This window comes from Protopterus annectens, chromosome 12.part0, assembly GCF_019279795.1.
Source record: "Protopterus annectens isolate FY-2018-M chromosome 12.part0, PAN1.0, whole genome shotgun sequence".
In the NCBI taxonomy this organism is placed as follows: Eukaryota; Metazoa; Chordata; order Ceratodontiformes; family Protopteridae; genus Protopterus; species Protopterus annectens.
The window spans coordinates 310,918,465-310,938,975 of record NC_056746.1 but is presented as its reverse complement, the minus strand read 5'-3'; the positions used below and the strand labels follow the sequence as shown (position 1 = coordinate 310,938,975).

General features: G+C 43.1%; 1 protein-coding gene across 2 annotated transcripts in view; it reads left to right on the top strand.

Moving 5' to 3' along the window:
- LOC122816534 (dual specificity mitogen-activated protein kinase kinase 3) overlaps positions 1–20,511 on the top strand; it is a 982,929-nt gene that overhangs the window by 495,414 nt on the left and 467,004 nt on the right. For both annotated transcript variants that reach the window (XM_044089378.1, XM_044089377.1), the window contains exon 5: positions 13,481–13,558. In XM_044089378.1, coding sequence (XP_043945313.1) covers positions 13,481–13,558 — 78 coding nt within the window. The remainder of the gene's footprint in view (positions 1–13,480; positions 13,559–20,511) is intronic.

Sequence of the window (20,511 nt, the reverse complement as noted above, 5' to 3'; positions counted from 1 at the left end):
TTACTTCTGTTAGCAGCTTTGTTGGAGGCATAGCTCACGGTGCCATTAACAAGGCTCCAGGACTGACAGGGTCAGATGCATCTTATAGGCACCCCGGCACCTTTGCCAAGGGCACAGATATGCCCTTTGTTGGTGGCTAATTCAAAGGTCATCCCATTTGACTACAGTTGCGAAATTTTGCATCCTGTACTGCACCCTTAGGATGCAGTGTAGTAATTGAAAACCTTGGTTGTCTCGAAACTCAAAGCCAGTGCTGCAAGATTGTGAGGTCTTGAAGCTCTCCAGCTTCCTGGGGCACAATAGGGAAGTTGGGACAGAAGTCTGGGTCTTGGATGCTTCTGGAGATACTGCGGACAGTACCACTGCTTGGAGCAGCCTTAACTCATGGCTTGGCCATCATCAGAAGGAGAGAGATGTAAAGAGGTGCTACCTTCATGCCTCTTAGTTGTTCACCATCACAAAGGTGGTACAGACTAAGGGAGACAGTCATTTATCACTTTATTTCCTACTTTCCCTTTTCCAGCTCCAGCAGCACTTGTAACTGATGCCCGTACTAAGCAGAAGGTTCTGGCAAGGAGGGAGGGCAGGTGCTCAGCCTTTATTTATTTTTAAGTGTAAGAAAATGGTATTGGACCAGTGGGACTCCTGTGTGATTTCCAGCTTCTTTTTTGATGCCAAAGTAGTCCTGGAAGTTTAGTCCAGTGTTGGACTTAAGTGGCGTAAATATTTTCTCTCTAAATCCTTTTGCATGGTCACACTATGATCACTTTTCCCCTGCTTATCTGGAAACTGGATGTGCTGGTTAGATCTTCAGGGTGCTTATCTACACACACAAATCAAAAAGATTTCTTCACTTTTGTTTAGAAGCCATTCACTACCATTTGTAAATGCTTTTGTTTATTCTTTTCCCATATTAACAGCTCCATATCCAGTTATGGGGATGCAAGTCTTCCCCAACCTGCATAACTGGCTTCTAGTGGCTGCTTTCTGAGATGGTCACTTCAGTAGTAGTAGTACCTTGTGCAAACTTTCCACTCCTTAGGTATCTCAGTGAATTTTTAGAAGTCATGGCTAACCCCAGTACAGCTTCTGTAGTTTGTAAGCTGCACTTTGGTATGAAAGGGTTGTTGTAAAAGGAAAAAACTTCAAAGACTAATGCACGTTAGGTTCAAGCAAGGCACCCTTTATTACTTGCAGCAAGGAGACAAAGCATGTAGGTACAGGATTTGTCTAGCTCTTTGGTGATCAGTATGTTATTCTTATACAGTTCTCTTCATGTCACACAGAAAATGTTACTATTCTATTGCTGACGTAGTTAGACACAGCTTTCTGTATGTTCTACAGAAAATGTTACTAGACTTACTGCTGACTAGGTTAGATTATTTGCTAGCTTACAAAACATTTTGAGAAAAACAAACTGGCCTTGGGCTTATTTTAGCCCACCTTAACTTTTCAATTCTTCAATTGTGCAGTTCTATTGCATGTTACATTTTGTCTACATTCAAGGTACATTTCTAACTTTGGTACAAGTAATGCTGACTGGTTTATACTTTCAAGCATCTGTTGTTTTCTTTATCAAAGCTTCTAGCAGCTGCATACTTTCTCATGGCATTAGCAGAAATGAATATATCTAAGTTTCATGACATTAGCAAAAATGAAATGTCTCTTAAGTTTCAAATAGCTGTGTAGATTCATGCAGTGTGAACAGAATAAATGTATTAACCCTTTTAAACCTCAAATGCACTAAGCATGCATATTACTATTATATATTTTTCTAACATTTGTCAAGCTTCACCTCTTGAAAAGTTTCTTGATTTATTGTCTAGGACAGAGACTCTACCTAGTTCAAGGAGAGACAGTGCATGAGCAGTGTATCTGACTTTTGGGTCTCAAAGTAGCAGCTATTTACATCATCCCTCATGTGGTTTTGTGACTTTTCCAAAGGAACTTGCGAATGCATGGATGCAAGAAGTCGACTGTGTGGAAGCTGTTGTCATACTGTAGTGGTTAAATAAAAAAAACAGCTACAGTGACAGATACTCCCTTTCAGTTTCTAATCACAAAGGTATTCGTAGACCTCATCCTACCAAGCAGTTTAAGTTTAAAAAAAAATGGGTAGTTAAGCAACACTTTGTAAAGATAGGAAAGCTTAGCTGAACTGTATATTTATATTTAATGGTACAGACCAGACTCAGTAGTTTAGTCTTTTACACCAGGTTGCTTTGACTTTCAGATAGTTGGGGCACCCATTTCAAATGTCTAGTTTACCCCTTTGAGCACACAACTTTTGGAGCATTTTAGTTTGATTCGCTACATAGGTTCATAGGTTCATACTAGGCTATCTGCCCTAGGGCATTTATAAGCCTAGCCAGAGTTGTGTGGCTTTCACCACCCCTTAGGTTGAAGAATGCTATACCCATTAGTTTGCCGTGCCTCTGTCCAGCAGTGATACAGAGATGATCCCCGGGGTAAACCTACGATCTCCCATCCACTGGTCAAGATTCCTCTTGAACAGAGCCAGCGAGGTGCTCTGTCTCACATGGACCGGGATTCTGTTCTACAGCATAGGGAGTCTCTGGGTGATGAATCTGTCCCTCCAGCATGTCCTATTTATATCCGTGTTGAGGTTTAAGTCTCTTGCCCTTGTGGCTCTGGTGGATTTGGATTTTTTGAGGTGAAGCATGTCCATTAATTCTGGGTTGGACATGGCCTTGTATGTCAGGCACAGGTCACCTCTGAGCAGACTGTATGTGACTGAATAGAGCTGGAGTTTCTTCAGTCGGGCAGCATATGGCATATTTTTGAGCCCCTTTATCCTTTTGGTGAGGAACTTTTGGGGTCTTTCCAATTGCTGCAGGTGTCGGGTAAGATACATTCCGAATGGGGCATTGTACTCAATCATTGGTCTGATAAGTGAAGAGTACAGGGGAACAATGACCTCCCTTGATCTGGATGTGAATCCCTTCATAATCAGGTGGGCAATGTAGAAGGTCCTCCTAACCACTTTGGCAATGTGAGTGTCAAAAGAAAGGTTACTGTCAACTTGGGTCCCCAGGTCCCTGATAACCTCTTCTGTGCTTAATGGATTGCCACCTATGTGGTAACTTGGGGTTACCTTGTTTTTACCAAAGGGTATGACTATACATTTTTTGGTGTTTAGCTTAAGGCCATGGCTCTGGCACCAGTTATCCGTTTCTACGAGACCTCTCTGAAGGATATCTGTGTCCGATGGATTTTCAACTATGGCGCCCAGTTTGCAGTCATCTGCAAACTTTGTCAGCCACAATCCTCCTATGTTTGCCTGCACTTCTGAAAAGTAGATGCTGAACAAGAGGGGGCCCAGGACTGAGCCCTGTGGGACACCGCTTGTGACCGGCTTGGAGTCTGACATGGCACCAGCAACTCTAACCCTGTGGGTTCTGTCCTTGAGCCAGTTTGCAACCCATCTTGTGACATATGGGTTTACATTTAAGCTGGTGAGCTTTTCTATGATACCCGAGTGGGATATTGTGTCGAAAGCTTTTGCAAGGTCAAGGTAGGCTGTGTGAACTGCCTTACCCTCATCAATGGCCTCGGTGACGGTTTCAAAAAAGTCGACAAAGTTCAAGAGGCATGATCTGCCCTTGACAAAGCCGAATTGGGTAGGATCCAATGTCTGTAAGTCCCCTATGTCTTTATTTATGAGTTCCATTATGATCCTCTCCATAGCTTTGCAGACCAGGCTTGTTAAGCTTATGGGGCGGTAATTACCAGGGTCCGTAGAAGCACCGCCTTTGTGGAGTGGGACCACAGTTGCCGTACGCCACTCTTTGGGTACGTATCCTGTGGTAAGGCTAAGATTAAACAGCAGCCTTATGTGTGTGTTTAGTTCCTCATTGAGTTCGTGTAGCACACAGCCGGGGACACCATCCGGTCCCATTGATGCTGTGTTTTAGCTTTAGAGAGAGCAGCTCTCACCTGGGCATTTGAGATGATTGGGAGGCTACACTCTGCTGGGATAGATATTTCTCCTTTTGGGGGGGAGGGAGGGGAGAAATTTGCACTGAACCTGTCTGCCAGTATGTTTGCAATGTCTGTGGGTTCAGTGATTTTTGTATCATTTTGGACTAATTCTGAGCATATCTGGGAGTTTCCACCCAGATTTCTAACATAGCTAAAGAAGGCCTTATGATTGTCTTTTGAGTCCTTGGCGATTTTTCTCTCAAAGTTGGCCTTGGATGATTTTATGAGTGATCGTAGTTTTTTACTAGTATTGATCAGAGATGTCTTCCCTTTTAGGGATTTTGCTCTATCTTGTAGTAGCTTTCTCCTCTTGTTGTAAAGTTTGTTTATGGCTGGGGTCCACCAGATCGGGCGCTTGCCTTTGGTGGAAAGGGTCTTGATTTTATTTGGGATTGCTTGATCCATGCAATCCTGGAGGTGCTCGTAGAAAACATTTGTAAGGGATTCAGCAGCGTGGGTTGTGGTTTCCAATGGCTCAGGGGCCTTGAAGGATACCACACCAGTCTTAAGAAGTCTGAAGTTGGCTTTTGAGAAGTTCTTCACTGTGGTCTTTTTTGTTGGGGGTGGGGGCGGGATGTGGATCTCCAGTGAGATTAGTTTATGGTCTGATCTCACCAATGAGGGATATACTTCCGGTGTGGAGCATGATATGAGGTTTTACCTCATATCATGAGTTCCAGCCCCAAAACCCGGACCGTACCACAAAAGGAGGGGGTGTATCCATATTCATCAAGGATACCCACACCTCCAGGCTGGTGGCAACTCACGAAGCATCAGAGACCATTCAGGTGCAATTAACCATAGGCAAAACTGCTCTACAGTTTGTAGCATGTTACAGGCCACCCTCTCAAACTCTAAAAAAGCTAATGAAAAAAATGAAAAGTTGCTCTTTGCAGGGAGCTTTGTTCCCCTACACTCCAATGTAGGAGACTGTCCCCCCACACCCTTGCTGTTTATATATGTGAACTGTGAGATCTTTGTACCTCAAAAGGAGAATTCTCTGAGATAACAGTGTTGGACTGTGTGTGTAACGGAATAAAATAGCTGTTTAGTGCTCAAATGTGATGAACATTTTGTGTGATCTTCCTTGCTTGTGCAGTGACCATTTTTGAATTGGTGGATAACTAACGGTAGGTCAGCACCTAATTGTGCCCAGGCTGAGGAATTACACTGGTTGGTACTGTTGGTGACATCATCCACGGTGAGCTTAGATTTTGTTCTTTATCCTAAGTCCCACTGCTACCCATCAGTTGGGATAGGTGGGAGTCCCATGTTACTGGGAGCTCTGCCCCCTCTATCCTTCTGTGTGTATATACACCAGCCTTGCCTCCTTCTTTCGGCTGCTCCTGTTAGGAGTCGCCACAGCAGGTCAACTGTTTCCATTACTTCCTATCCTCTGCATCTTGCTCTGTAACACCAACCACCTGCATGTCCTCTCTCTTAACACATCCATAAACCTTATCTTAGGCCTCCCTCTTCTCCTGTTACCTGGCAGCTTCATCCTTAGCATCTTTTTCCCAATATGCTCTGCATCCCTCCTCAGCACATGTCCAAACCAACGTAATCTTGCCTCTCTGGCTTTGTTTCCAAACCTTCCAACCTGGGCTAACCCTCTAATATACTTATTCCTAATCCTGTTCATCCTCGTCACACCCAGTGCAAATCTTAACATCTTCAACTCTGCTACGTCAAGCTCTGACTCCTGCCTTTTTGTCAATGCCACTGTCTCCAACCCATATAACATAGCTAGTCTCACTACCCTCTTGTAGACCTTCCCTTTCACTCTTACTGGTACTCGTCTGTCACATATCACTCCTGACACTCTTCTCCACCAACCCTATCCTGCCTGTACTCTCTTCTTCACCTCTCTTCCATACACCCCATTACTTTCAGCTGTTGATCCCAAGTATTTAAACTCATCCACTTTCGCCACCTCTACTCCCTGCATCCTCACCATTCCTCTATCCTCCCTCTCATTCACACACATATATTCTGTCTTAGTCCTTCTGACCTTCATTCCTCTTCTCTCTAGAGCATGTCTCCACCTTTCCAGGGTCTCCTACACCTGTTCCCTACTCTCACTACAGATCACAATGTCATCTGCAAATATCATAGTCCATGGGGACTCATGACTGATCTTATCTGTCAACCTGTCCATCACCATTGCAAATAAGAAAGGGCTCAGTGCTGATCCTTGATGTAATCCCACCTCCACCTTAAACGCATCTGTCACTTCCACCACAGACCTCACCGCTGTCACACTACCCTTGTACATATCCTGCACCACTCTTACATACTTCTCTGACAATCCAGACTTCCTCATACAGTACCACAACTTCTCTCTAGGCACCCTGTCATATGCTTTCTCCAAGTCCACAAAGACACAATGCAACTCCTTCTGACCTTCTCTGTACTTCTCCATCAACACTGTCAGAGCAAACATCGCATCTGTAGTGCTCTTTCCTGGCATGAAGCCATACTGCTGATCACGAATCATCACCTCCCTTCTTAACCTAGCTTCTACTACTCTTTCCCATAACTTCTTGCTGTGACTGATCAATGTAATCCCTCTGTAGTTACTGCAGCTCTGCACTTCACCCTTATTCTTAAAAATCGGCACCAAAACACTTTTTCTCTATTCCTCTAGCATCCTCTCACTTTCCAAGATTTCATTAAACAGTCTAGTTAAAAACTCCAGTGCCATTTCACCTAAACACCTCCATGCTTCCACAGGTATGTCATCTGGACCAAGAGCCTTTCCATTCTTCATCCTCTCTATAGCTATCCTTACTTCCTCCTTGCTAATACACACCAGCCTTGCTTTACAGCAGGGAAATGCACTGCTCTGTAAGTGCCTGTCCCTGCTCCTTTCTTCTTCCTTGCTGCATCACCCAGCTGTCAGTGAGAAGTCTATTGCAGCACAGTGGGGTGCCTCCCTCTCCCATGATAAACTGGTATTGGCTGCTGACTCCCACCTTCCCTGGCCTGCCATTCCAGAACCCAGGCCATTACTTAAACCAGGGTCAGTTTCCTGACTGAAATCACTGTTGCAGTTTTTCAAACACCATCCTTTTTATGTGAGATCTAGTCCTATTTCAGTTAGTATCCTTGTTTCGTAATCAGGGGAGCAGACTAATTAAAATAGTTAATCAACCACAGCCTAGACCAAAGGCACAAGTCATTCTACAAAGTAAAGCAAAATTTGACTTCAGAAATATTTTTCAGTAGTTAACTATTGCAATTTCTTAACTGCTTTTTTAATTTGACTGTTTCTTTTATCTCCATTCTAAGTTGTTTGCACTGCCGGCCACCATACACCATGTCATGTCATTATTGTAAGGAAGTGTACTAAGCAGCTGTACTCCAGTTTTTCTGTCTGTCACAGTACAGATCTCGCTCCTAACTTTCACTTTACACGTGTGCCTTCAGTGCATGTTGAAGCTTTGTTGTCTCTGTCACTTGTGAAAAGTGTATGCTGTTGGTGTATCATAAGCACTGGCCCTTTTTTTTTTTTTTTTTTACAGCCATGCGCAAATGAAGAAAGAAATTTGAGTCATACTTCAGCTGTATGAAAATGGCAGCAGTTTGTTAGCAGAGTGACCAAGTGAGATATACCTTGCACAATCCCAATGACCATCTGAGATATGTCTTGTACGTTCTGAGGACTGTGCCCAGAGAAAAGTGAGCGGGTTAGGAATTCTAAGACCAGGCATTAGCAATATCCTTCTCCTGGCAAGTCTAGCCAGTGGGTGGCCTCAGTTTCCTCACACAGCATTAGTTTGTCCTCAACTACTAAATAGATAATTTCATACCTGTAGTCAACCAGCGCTGAAATATTCATTAGACTTGCATCCCAAGCATTATTGCAGGATGGTTCTATCACCTTCCCTATAGTCAAGTGACTCAAACATTATACCCAGCTTGCTTCCAGTGATTGATCCTTTGATCTCTGTAAAACCTGCTTGTTCATTTTGTGGATTTCATTAAGATGCTTGGAACCAAGCACAGTTATGGTGAAATGAACCTAAAATCCATTATATACAAGCAACACTGCACAGCATACATATAACCATAAAAATTGCTATTCACAATAAAAATGATGGTCTTCAAGGAATCCCTTAAAACTAGCCAGTGTGCGGGTTGATTACTAGTTATCTGGATTTGTATGCATTCCAAGTTCTTAGCAAGGGACTTCACTGCATTCATTTTTTTTCTGAGAGGAGAGAAGCTGAAAGCCTTCTGCATAGCAATGATAGAGATTTCAGGATGTTTGTAAGTGGTATTATTCAATGGATAGTCACTTGTGATATGTCCTGAAATATAGGAAGCAAACCATTCAAAAGCAGCAACAGAAAAATTAGCTTAAGCAACTAATTCTGCATACCCATTTCTGGGAAGTGTTCTGTTAGGCAGAACTTCCGGGACCTATATGAGGACCTCCAAAATGTGAAAACAGGCTGTGAACATTGTGTAATAGAAGGACCTGTAAGGGGTGTAAATTATACTATTTGCAAGCCAGAACAGTTTTCTTCAGGGGGGGGGGGCAAAGCCCCTTTGCAGATTGAGGATGACCTTCAAGTGTCAGGAGTTCCTCCTTCCTAATCTGTTCTGGCTGTGTCATCAAGGAGAGAAAATCTGTTGGGCCAACAGCCGAGGTCTTTACTAGTGTCTTGAACTTCCCATGGGGGAAATCTTTTTTTTTTTTTTTTTTTTTTCCCAGAGTTTCTCTCAGTTTGGAAAGCCATCACAGTGGACTGCTGGTTTGTAGTTGTCATTATGTTTGGTCACATCTTAGAACTTTTAAGTCCTCTTGCAGAGACTACTAATACTCTATACACAAAGCAAAAGTGGCCTCTTAAAAGCCAGTAAGATACTGCAAACAGGGATACAACTTTCAGATGGTCTGCATAGTTTTTATGGTTTAGGTCCTTGATTTTTGTAGTGAGAAAGTACTATGATCATTTCAGTATTCTTTATCCATGTTGTTTCCAGGGTCACTTTTTCCAGGTGGCTCTCTGAATTTGTTATAGAAAAAGCAAAAGTTCTTTAAATGACAAACCCAAAACACATTTGAGATGGTGCAATAGCTTCTTCTCTGGAAATTTTCAGAGATGTTGCTATGGATGATGCCTCTGCTGCTGCAGCATGGACTTCACAGAGTACATTTGCAAGACCCTATAAACTGGATGTGATGTTAAGGTCCAGGTCTACCCTTGGGACTAATGCATATTCTACCAAATAAATTTAAGCTTGGGGTTCTGTCCTGTGGTTGAAGTGAATATGCTGGGCCACATAGGATAGGAAAATTATGCAGTTACCATAATAGTAGATACTCCACTTGAGTACATCCACCATTCTTCTCCCATTCCTTCATAATTTCTCAGTGAGAGACCAGCTGAATTTGGCCTTTGGTGTTTAAGTGGTGGTAAGATGCATTTGTACCCAACCACAACTTTAATCTGGAGAGTAGGGTAGGTGAAACAGACTTTCAGAGCCTGGGACAGTCCTACATGTGCTGACAACTATTGTTGTGGCTGGCAGGCCTTTGCTTTTAATTGAATGGATGTGAATAGTGAAGATATTTGATAGTGAAGATATTCACCAATAAAGATGCGAACAACTATACCACCGGTACCCTCCCCAACGACCTTAGTGACCACCTTGTCACTTACATTGTAAAGCACAAACTTTCTTCTACCAACCCACCCTTATATAAACTTATCAGAAATAGGAAAAAGTTCAACCCAGAACTATTCCTAGCAGAACTAAAATTCTGCAATTGGTCGACCCTAAATACTCTACCCCTAGCCGAGAGCGTGTCATACTTCAATGACACATTCCTAAACATTCTCGACTCCCATGCCCCAAATCGTCTAATTAGAACCATGGACCGCATAGCTCCCTGGCTAACAAGAGAAACCAAATCAAAAATTAAACTCCGTGACCAGGCTTGGAACAAATGGAGAGCTACCAAAACTCCCCTAGATCGTATTAAATTTCAACAGCTTAGAAACTCTACAAAATCTGACATTACTAGAGATAAAAAACAGTATTTCTGTCACCTCCAGGACAAACATCAGACTAACCCAAAAAAGTTCTGGGCTGGATTTAATAACCTCCTCCATCCTGGTAAATCTTCTACCCCAACACCCGAGAAACTCACTAGTAAAGATCCAGAAGAAGTAGCCAATACCTTTAACATTTTTTTTACAGAGACCATCCAGTCCCTAGCCAATCATCTACCTACTTCCTCCCCATCCTTAACTCTTCCTAACGACTCACCTCCTCTCTCCTTTAACCTACAAACAGTATCTACCTCCTATATTCGTACCCTATTAAAAAAACTGAAACAGTCCACCCTTGCGGCTGATCGTCTCCCAGCGGAATACCTACAATTAGCATCTGATGTCATTGCCTATCCCATATCAATATTGATTAACAGATCCATAACTGAGGCTACCATCCCCCCATTTGGAAAATTTCGTACATCATTCCACTTCATAAGGGAGGCTCCTCCACGGAAACATCTAACTATAGGCCTATCGCAATACTGTCTCCAATAGCTAAAATTATGGAACGGTGTATTCACAAACAACTCCTACACTACCTCACCATCAATAATCTTCTGTCTATTACCCAGCATGGTTTTCGCCCCCATCACAGTACTACCACTGCCCTCCTCTCCTTTGTCGACTCAGTAAATAGCATCCGCAACAAAAAACTTATATCCTCTGCTCTCTTTCTTGACCTATCGAAAGCTTTCGACATGGTTAACCACCAGCTATTACTCCACACCCTGCAAACCCTTCATCTTGACAACTTGGCACTCAGCTGGTTTAAGGACTACCTTTCTGGCCGGCAACAAGCAGTCCAATGGCAAAATAGTCTATTTCAACTGCTCTCTAACAACATTGGTGTCCCACAGGGCTCCATACTTGGTCCCCTTCTTTTCTCTGTTTTTATAAATGATCTTCACACAGTCATCCCCAGAGCCACCTGCATTCAATATGCAGATGACTCTACCCTGATCTGCTCTGATCTTTCTCTCCAGAAACTCCAAGCAGCCACCCAACAATGTTTTGCCAAAGTTGAAAAATGGTTCTCTGACCTGAAGCTCATACTAAACCCAACTAAAACCAAGTTACTTCTATTTTTCCCCTCGTCTACCACTCCCTTAGCACAAGAACCCCAACCTGCTAATCCTAGGACCTTTTTTGTGGAATCCTTTAATGGCACCATCATTGAGCCCGTCTCCTACACCAAGCTATTAGGTGTCACTATTGACCACAAGCTCAAATTTGATATGCACATTGCCCAAACCATTAAGTCAGTTAACAAGAAACTAGGTTCAGTGTACAGAATCAGGAACTTTCTTACTCCTCATGCAAAATTAACCATTGCCCGTACTCATCTCCTTTCCACCCTACTATATGCCTCCCCGATATTTTCCTTCCTCAATAAACGTGAGCTCAATAACCTCTCTACTACCTACCATCATATAGCCAGATTCATAACAGGAACACCCTATCGTACCCCCACCATTGCCTCAACCTCAAGAAACTTGGCTGGTTAGAACTGCCCAATCTTCTTAAATTAAATCAACTCACGGAAGCATTCAAAATAATTAATCAACCTGACAAAACCCCCTCGCTGAGCAAAATCCTGACCCCCTACACCAACTTAAGTTGCCTTCAATCTTCAAACAGTATTCAGGTATTAACCATCAAATCTAATAACATGGGCAGCGATGCTCTTTATGCTAACTCTATTGGAAAGCAATAGAATTACCTTCCCAACAACCTTAGGCTCATGACTTCACTCAATCTATTCAAAAATAATCTCAGAGAATTACTTAAGTCTCACTGGTTGTGCCCATGTCCAAACCCAGATTAATTCCTATAGGTCTCACAGTACCTTTACTCTCTTCTCCCTCTCAAGTTATTATCTAGCATTTCACATCCTCCACATGTACCCATGTCATGTGACCAATTCAACAAATGATTTGTTCAAACTACTAGCATGTATATATAGATGTTTTATTGTTTTGTTATCTTACTAATGTAATACTTCTATCTAATTGTAGTGTGATACTTTTCTTAATATTGGGAGCTTTTCTCCCCGGGCCTCTACTGAAAAAGGATATGTATCCAGCCAGACAAGCCCGGTCAACAAATGTAAAATAAAAAAAAAAAAAACCCAAAAGATCTAGCATAGTGATCTTTACATAAGTTTTCTGTAGAATTGGAGAAGCAAACGTCATATTTTGGATAAAAAAAGTGTGTGATTAGTTTGGAAGTATTTCACTTGTTTAAGTTTCAGGTGATGAGGATGTGTTTGTTTTCCTTAAAAAGAATTCTTCATGGGCAAGTGTATAAAAAAGTGAATGTTTTTCTCTTGCCCTATGAGATGAATTGACCTTAGAGTTAGTAGTATATAGGGGATGCAGGGACACTATTCTCTTTCATTGGGATGTGTAACACAGTTTTCCAGTTTTTCATACAGAAAATCGTGAAAAAAGAAATGCTGTTATTAACTAGTTGGTACTTATTGAACACTTTCATGACACGGTGCATTTTAGCGCATACCTCTGTCCATGGAATCAGTATTGCCTCCATTCCATTTTATGGACTGAGTAGATTTTAAGTTTGGGCCCTTTTTTTCAGCGGTGGTATAAAGTAGTATTTACATTCACTGTTTAGCCTGGACATCAGTGAGGCTGCACTGCTCTTCATTGCTAGCTGGCTGTTATGAGGTCTTTAATGTCTATCTGAATTACATCTGTCTTAGTTTGGGTTTTTGATGTACCAGTGTTAACCTGACAGGAAAGCCTAGATTTGATTTATATGTCTCTCTGATAAGTGGACACATTGGCTGATTTTTTTTTCATCTCCTCTTGAAAAATGTGGAAACCTTACCTGTAACAGTTGTAATTATCAAGTATTGTAATGCTGCCATGACTCATCTGTGTTTTTTTTGTTATACTACTTTTCTAATGGATTAAAATGTAAAATGTCATTATGTATTATGTATATTTAACCCTGCCAGGAAATTAGAATTTGGTTAAATGTACCACAGAAGTTGGAAAAAAAATGAAAGCAAAAATGATTAAAGTATTGCTTAAAATGGTACCAATTTTTTACACGTAGTGCTGCTTGCAAGATTTTCTCAGAAATACCACAGGCATTTCAAAACAAGTGCACCTTTTTGCTATATTAATCCACTTTTTAAGTTTGATTCAACTGCTTAAACCTAGGCAGTTTAAAAATAATTTGGATAAATACCAATATGTAACCGATGGTGCTGCTGTCTCAGTTAGAGGAACAAGTTATTGCACCCTTTATTTCCCTTTTGTAAGTTGTGTGTATACATTTTATTCTTTTATTGTATGCATTCTGTGGATTGGTACTGTTACTGCATCTTTCTGCTTAATACCAGTTCTCAAGGTTGACATAACACTTATTTTCCATTCTTTTTTCAGCCAGAAAGAATAAATCCAGAGTTAAATCAGAAAGGATATAATGTTAAATCAGATGTTTGGAGTCTTGGAATTACATTGGTATGTACAAGTTTATCAAACAGACAATGCATCGGGTGTATTGACACAATAGTAAAAGTGTACAAGGTGCAGATAACTATTTGGATTTTTGTTTTGTTGAATTGTTTTATCCGTTTGCTAGAACCACCGAAACAGAAGAGAGCAGCAGTATCAGAGAAATAAAAATTGCCTTAAATTCATTGCTTTGAACATTGATATAGAGACTGTAATGTAATTTAATTGTAGGCCTTGAACAGTGGCACAGACAGTGATGTATTTATTAATTGTAAGCTCTTAAAGTAATGCATTAAATTGTTGCTGAATTTAACTGGTTTCAGTACTCCTCTGGATGCTGGTGATGCACAGGATTTTCAAGCAAAAGTGACCTAAAGCTTGACTTATTTTCCATTTGGGCCCCTTCTACACTTTTTCTTCTGAATCAAAGATGGTCTTTTATGTAGTGCTTTTCTTATCTCTGAAATGTGTTAAATCGGTGCTTAAAATTAGTATCGTAGTTGTTTAAACCAAATTGCAGCAGTCATCCATACAAACTCTATAGTGTGCGCATGCCATTTCTTGTATAACAGAATTTTTGTAGATTTTTTCAGTACGGCCTGTTATGCAGGCTAAATGGCTTGTATGTTTGCCAGGTATTGCTAGATCTTCATTGAGGGTCACTGTAGCAACATAGCGTAACAATTGGCTGTACCCACCCACTATGTGCCATTTCTGGCTAGATATTTTATTAGTGATTTAATTCCCTGCAATGAAAAGACTGCTGTGTTAAAGGTTTTGACCAAGACCCTGTGAGACTGTCTTGCAAGTCTCCCATTGTTCACTCTTCACACTTCTCTCTCACTCTTGACAACAGTTATTCCCTCAGCTTGTGCTGAAAAAATATGCCTGCAATGGCTTCATCTTTCATCTTCCATAGTATTTCAACAAAACTCTTCATTCCTGTTAATAGTTTTTTTCCTCCAAATGATTGTTGAAAGAAATGTCTTCAGTTACCCTTGTGGTATGCAAATAGTACTTAACAATTATGATACCAAGGAGGAAGTCTTGTGCTTGGGTGAAGTTGTTTGCCTCCCTAGGTCACTATGCAAGTCAGATAATTAAAACTGTTAGGTTTTAAAGTAGTAGTGGTTTATTCAGCAGTTTTTTGTGTATTGAAGATTGAAGGTGTCATTTATGGATTGATGATGGAAGAAATGAAGTGGGCAGCTGAATTTGCTTTTGCCAGTGAAGGAGTCAGGAGTCAGAGCAAGATGGCCAGGCTCTTGCACAACCATTGAGTAGCGGCACAAGACAGTTGATACAGTTAAGTGTTACAGAGGTAGAAAATAGTTTGAAGGGAGTAAAAATTTAGCTGTGGAATTTGATCGGGTTGTTTGCCACTTATTTGAAGTTGCTGAAAGAGGCTTAGTAGAGGATGCAGAATTTGTGCATGGTCAGCAGTTAGCTGTGAGACCTGCAAATTGCCATGTGTTTGAGATTCAGGGTAAAGCAGTGAAGACTAACAAGTTGGAAAGCTGGAGCAACTGATAAGGTTGCAAGATAAGGTCAGGAACTGAAATTTGAGGTTGTTCTGAAGTTTTGTAGGTGAAGATATGGCAGATTTAATTGATTGTGTGAAAACTGAAATGGCAGAATGAATGGATTTGCAAAGATTCATTGGGGATTATAATGATGAAACATTTGCCAGTGTCAAGGTTGGGAAGCCTAGGAAGGTAGTGGTTGAGACTGATATGTTTATGAAGATTAACCAGTACTTTACCAGTTGTGTCAACCTGGTAGAAGATGGTCAGTAGCCAATATATGGTTGAGCACGAATATCCCATTGTGTCTGAAACATCATTTGTGATTTGTGGAAGGTCTAAAAGAATGTAAGTGATGGAAATTAAAGCACAAATAACATTTTCAGCTACTCATAAAGTATTATGAATAATTGAGTATAACTGTTTTTATTAATTTATTTGAATTTAATTGGGTAGATAAGTGTGCTGGTTCAAGGACCAATGTGAAATTGTTCAATCTCGCCGTTTGTTCTTACGCATGGATTCGGAGCCGATCCTCTGCTCCGAGACGGCCACTTCTACAGCTCTGCATCTTGAGAGAGCTCGAGGTGCAGTCCTATCCTACAATCCCCTAGTGCTAACCCTCAGATCTAGTTTGCTGCGGCAGCAGATGCATCGCAGAAGCTCGGGCCAGTAAACTTTTTCTATTTTTCAAAGTTTTTCCATAACTTATATTAGTATAGATATTTAGATATATATATATATATTAGTCTTTTACTAGTGTAGTTACAGGGAGTTATATATATATATTCTTCTTCTTATTGTTATTATTTTATAACTTTTTCTAAGGCAATTTTCAGGCCTATTATCCTGTCTTTTTAACAGGTGTTTTTTTTTATTTAAGAAAGGCTTAAGTCCTTACTCTTTTGTGTGTAGTGATACCTTAATTTTTTTCAGGTTCTTATAGGTATATGTCTGATTTTTTTGAACATGTCTGAGAAGCAGATATCAGGCTTTAAGAAATGTCTATGTGGACAGAAAATGTCCATCACGGATAACCACTCTTCCTCCGTCTACTGTCTTGGCCCTCTCCACTTACAGGAGGACTGTTCTATTTGTCATTCCTTCAGTGGGAGGGTCATGATGGAGAGACGCAGGAAGTTGGTAGACAGGGGTTTATTAAAGCCCGAATTTCAGGAGGCCCTTGACTAGGCTGAATTGGTATCCAAGTCTTCGAAGGGGTCCAAGTCTTCGAGAGTGTCGGAGCCAAAGTCATCGGCTCCAAGCACCTCTATTAAGGTTCGGACACTGGCTCCACAGACTTCGGAGTCTGTTGTCGAATGTATATCTTTGATCGAGACTCCGGTCTTGGAGGTTCCACCGCCATCGATCCTTCTCTCTGTGATGACTTCGGCCCCTTCGACCCGCTCTTCGAGACCCTTATTTGATTCGGATGTGGATCGAGTGATACAGAAGTTAATGGAGAACTCGGCCCTTTCTAAATTGATCCAAGTTTCGTCCCAGCTGGTTTCGAAACTCAAAGCCCTCCCTGGGTCATCTACTGCTCCTCCTCCGGGACCTGTTGAGTCTTCGGAGCCGAGAGTCGAAGTTCCGATGATGGTAGAACCATCGATACCGAAGCCTACAGCCCTGCTTTCGGTACCGTTGAACTCTACGCCCTTGGAACGGATCGAGGGGTCCCGGAGCCGACTATCGTTCCTTGGTTCCGGGGCGGACAGTCGAACCAAGATGTCTGTACCGACTCTCCCCCTAGGAGCCTCGGCTCAGATTAGTTTGGCACCGTCCTCTGGGTCGGAGCCCGGACACCCGGTCTTAGGGATTGTTCCTGGTTTCTCGAAACCAGGAAGGTCTTCGGATCCGGGTACCGGTGCCTTCGACGCCATGAGGAAGGTCTTGTCGAAACAGACACATATCTCATCGGATTCTTCTTCTCCTCCCCCTAAGGGTCCAAGTTCGACTTCTGTATCCTCTGCTCCTACTAAGCGTCGAGACCCAGTGCCTCAGTTGCCCCCAGAGGGTGCTCCCGGTTCCTCGGACGCTTCTCCAGAAGCCCCATCTGAAGAAGTACCAAGGAAAAGACTGTGCAAGAGGAGGCACATAGATTCCCCACCAGAATCTCTTACATCAGATACAGATTTAGATGAAGCAGAAGGGTACCCACGGTCCCCCTTGGAGGATGTCTCCTTTGCGGACATCCTGGAGATCCTAAAACAGAGGGGAGATTGGCAGCCATTTAACCCTTCTGTGGATGAATCAGTATTGCTGAAGGCATTCGGGGCTCTACCTTCTACCTCCTGGGTGACCCCTCCATTTGACGAACTTATGGACTTGATAGCTCGTAGGGCTTGGAAGACACCTGACACGGTGGAACCAGTTCCCTGCAGGCCGAATAAGTTTATAACAGCCCCCCAGGACAAGAGTTTTCTTACCAAGGGTGTTCCAGTGGATACTATGGTGGTGGCGGCAGCCACTAAGAAGGACATGTCAGAGTCCTCTTCCGCTGTCCATCCTCCTGATAAGGATTCTAGGACGATGGACAGATATGGGAAGCGCGTTTTCAGTTCTGCGACTTTTTCCATGCGATCGCTGAACTATTTGACGCATTTTACGCGTTTACAGAAGGATCTCCTCAAGGAACTCGGAGATGCTCTCCAGGGTCGTACAGATGCTGCTGTTACCGAGAAAGTGGCAGCACAACTTAATACCCTTAACTCTGTAGTCAACTCCTCCATGAGGCTCATTTCATATGCGGCCGAAGGTGCGAGTAGAGCGGCAACTTCAGCGATTGCTCTTAGGAGACAATCCTGGCTGCAGCTGTGCTCCTTTGTGGAATCCTTCAAGTTTTCTTTTACTAACGTCCCGTTTGATGGTGCCTCTCTTTTTGGCCCCAAAGTAAAGGAGACCCTCACTAGGTGTGAGCAAGAAGGGAAGACCCTATCTGCTGTAGGAGTCCGTTTTTCCGCCCCTTCCAGACCATACCCCAAAGGGCAAAGAGGCGGAAAGATGTGGTTCCATAAGACACAGGGTTCCTTTCAGTCCACACAGTGTGATGATGCCCCTTCCAGAGGCAGAGGAGGGGGAAGGAATGGAAGACGCCGTCCGGCAGAGGGGGTCCGCAAAACCAGGGCGACAGATACTTTCTCTGGCAAGCCTTTCCAGCACTCCTGAGAGGAGGTCCGACTGTCCTGCTCTGGAGGCGGTCGGGGGACGCTTAACTTTGTACCCGCTGGCCTGGCGAAATTTAACCTCAGATGCGTGGGTACAAAATATAATTACCGGAGGTTACGACATAAAATTCATAAACGTTCCCCCTACCACCAAAAGATTCCCAGACGTTCCACCCAATCTGCGGGATCAGGCAGCCTTAGAGATCCAAAAGCTGCTCAGGAAAAGAGCCATCCAAACAGTCCCGGCAGACCAAATAGGATCCGGAACTTACTCAAGGTTCTTTTTAGTTCCAAAGAAGACAAGGGACTGGAGACCAATTCTGGATCTCAGCAGATTAAACACCTTCGTTGTGAAGGAGAAGTTTTGGATGGTCACGCTACAGTCAATCCTCCCTTTTCTGCAGGAAGGAGACTGGATGTGCTCTATAGATCTCAAGGACGTGTACTACCATATAAAAATGGCCAGACCGTCCAGGAGATTCCTGCGCTTCCGGCTAGGAGCCAGCCATTTTCAGTTTCGGGCTCTGCCATTTGGTCTCACCTCAGCCCCCAGGGTGTTCACCAAGTGTATGGCAGTAATAGTGTCTCACTTGAGACAACAAGGATTCCGGGTGTTTCCGTATCTAGACGACTGGCTCCTCTCTGCCACCACAGAGTATCATCTGCTCCAAGCAAGAGATTACGCAATCAGTCTTTGTTCCCGTCTTGGCGTTCCAATCAACTTAGAAAAATCTTCTTTATCGCCATCACAGCGCATCTCATTTATAAGGGTAGAACTGGACAACTACCTTGGTCACGGTCAGACTTCCACCAGAAAGGGTTTCAAAACTAAGGGAGCAAATTGCAATACTCCTTCAAAAGACAAAAGCTACAGCAAAACAGGTTTTAAGAGTCCTGGGATTAATGTCAGCTGCACTGGTTGCAGTCCCTCTAGGAAGAATGCACGAGAGGATCCTACAATGGCTACTGTTCGCCCAGTGGTCCTATCAGCACCTGCCGTTGTCACACGAGATTCTAATCACATCCTGCTGCAAGCAGGATCTACGATGGTGGATGCTATCTCAAGACTTGACACAAGGTCGACTATTTACCCTGCTAACCCCGATAGCGACAATAACCACGGACGCTTCCCTGATTGGGTAGGGGGGTTTCTTCCAGGGAAAGACGGTCCAAGGTCAATGGTCCAGAACAGAATGCAAACTGCACATCAATGTTCTAGAGCTAAGAGCGGTGTTTCTAGCGTTGCAACACTTTCACGACGTCTTACCTCAAGGAACAGTGGCAGTCCAGACAGACATGTCAGTGGTCTGGTACATCAACAAACAGGGAGGAACAAGATCTTATCCACTATGCAGAGAGGCCCTCAGGATCTGGCAATGGGCTGTCTCCACCGGACGCTTTCTGATAGCAACGCACATTCCCGGGATGTCCAACGTAATTGCGGATAGGTTGAGCAGAGCCATCCTGTTACCTCACGAGTGGTCTCTGAAATCTCAAGTGGCGGAAGCAATATTCCGCAAGTGGGGCCAGCCTTGCTGCGACCTTTTTGCATCGCCGATGAGTGCCAAATGCAAAAGCTACTTTGCCCTTCTCCCTCCACCAGGGAGTGTCCCCAGAGATTCACTGGTTCACGATTGGCCCCCGGGTCTCCTGTATGCTTTTCCACCCATTCCGTTAATCCCCAGGTTTCTACAGAAAGCCAAACGTCTGGAAAGGACCATAATTCTAATAGCCCCGTTCTGGCCTCGACAGATCTGGTTCCCCTTTCTTCAGGCCCATCAAATCGAGGATCCATGGATTCTGGACCCAGTTCCAGACCTTTTGACCCATGCGTCAGGAGCCCCTCATCCATCCCTGCAGGCCCTAAAATTGACAGCTTGGCTGCTCCTCTTCCCATCCTAGCCAGGTCAAGCCTTTTGTCCCCTGCGGTTAAACGTATAATTGTTTCCTCTCTTAAACCATCCACTACAAAGACTTACCGGAGCAAGTGGACACGTTTTTTTTCTTGGGCATTACAACAAGGATTAGATCCAACAGAAGCACCGGTGCACAAAATTTTGGAGTTTCTGTCTAACATCTTTGAAGAAGGAGCATCATCGTCCACAGTTAGAGTCCAACTGGCGGCCATATCGAACTTTCATGTGGGTTACAAAAATTCTTCCATCATGTCCCACAGACTTTGCAAGGCGTTTTTGAAAGGCACCTTTCACCTCCGCCCTTCCATTCGTAACCCAGTTGCTCCTTGGAATCTTAATTTAATTTTATCCCA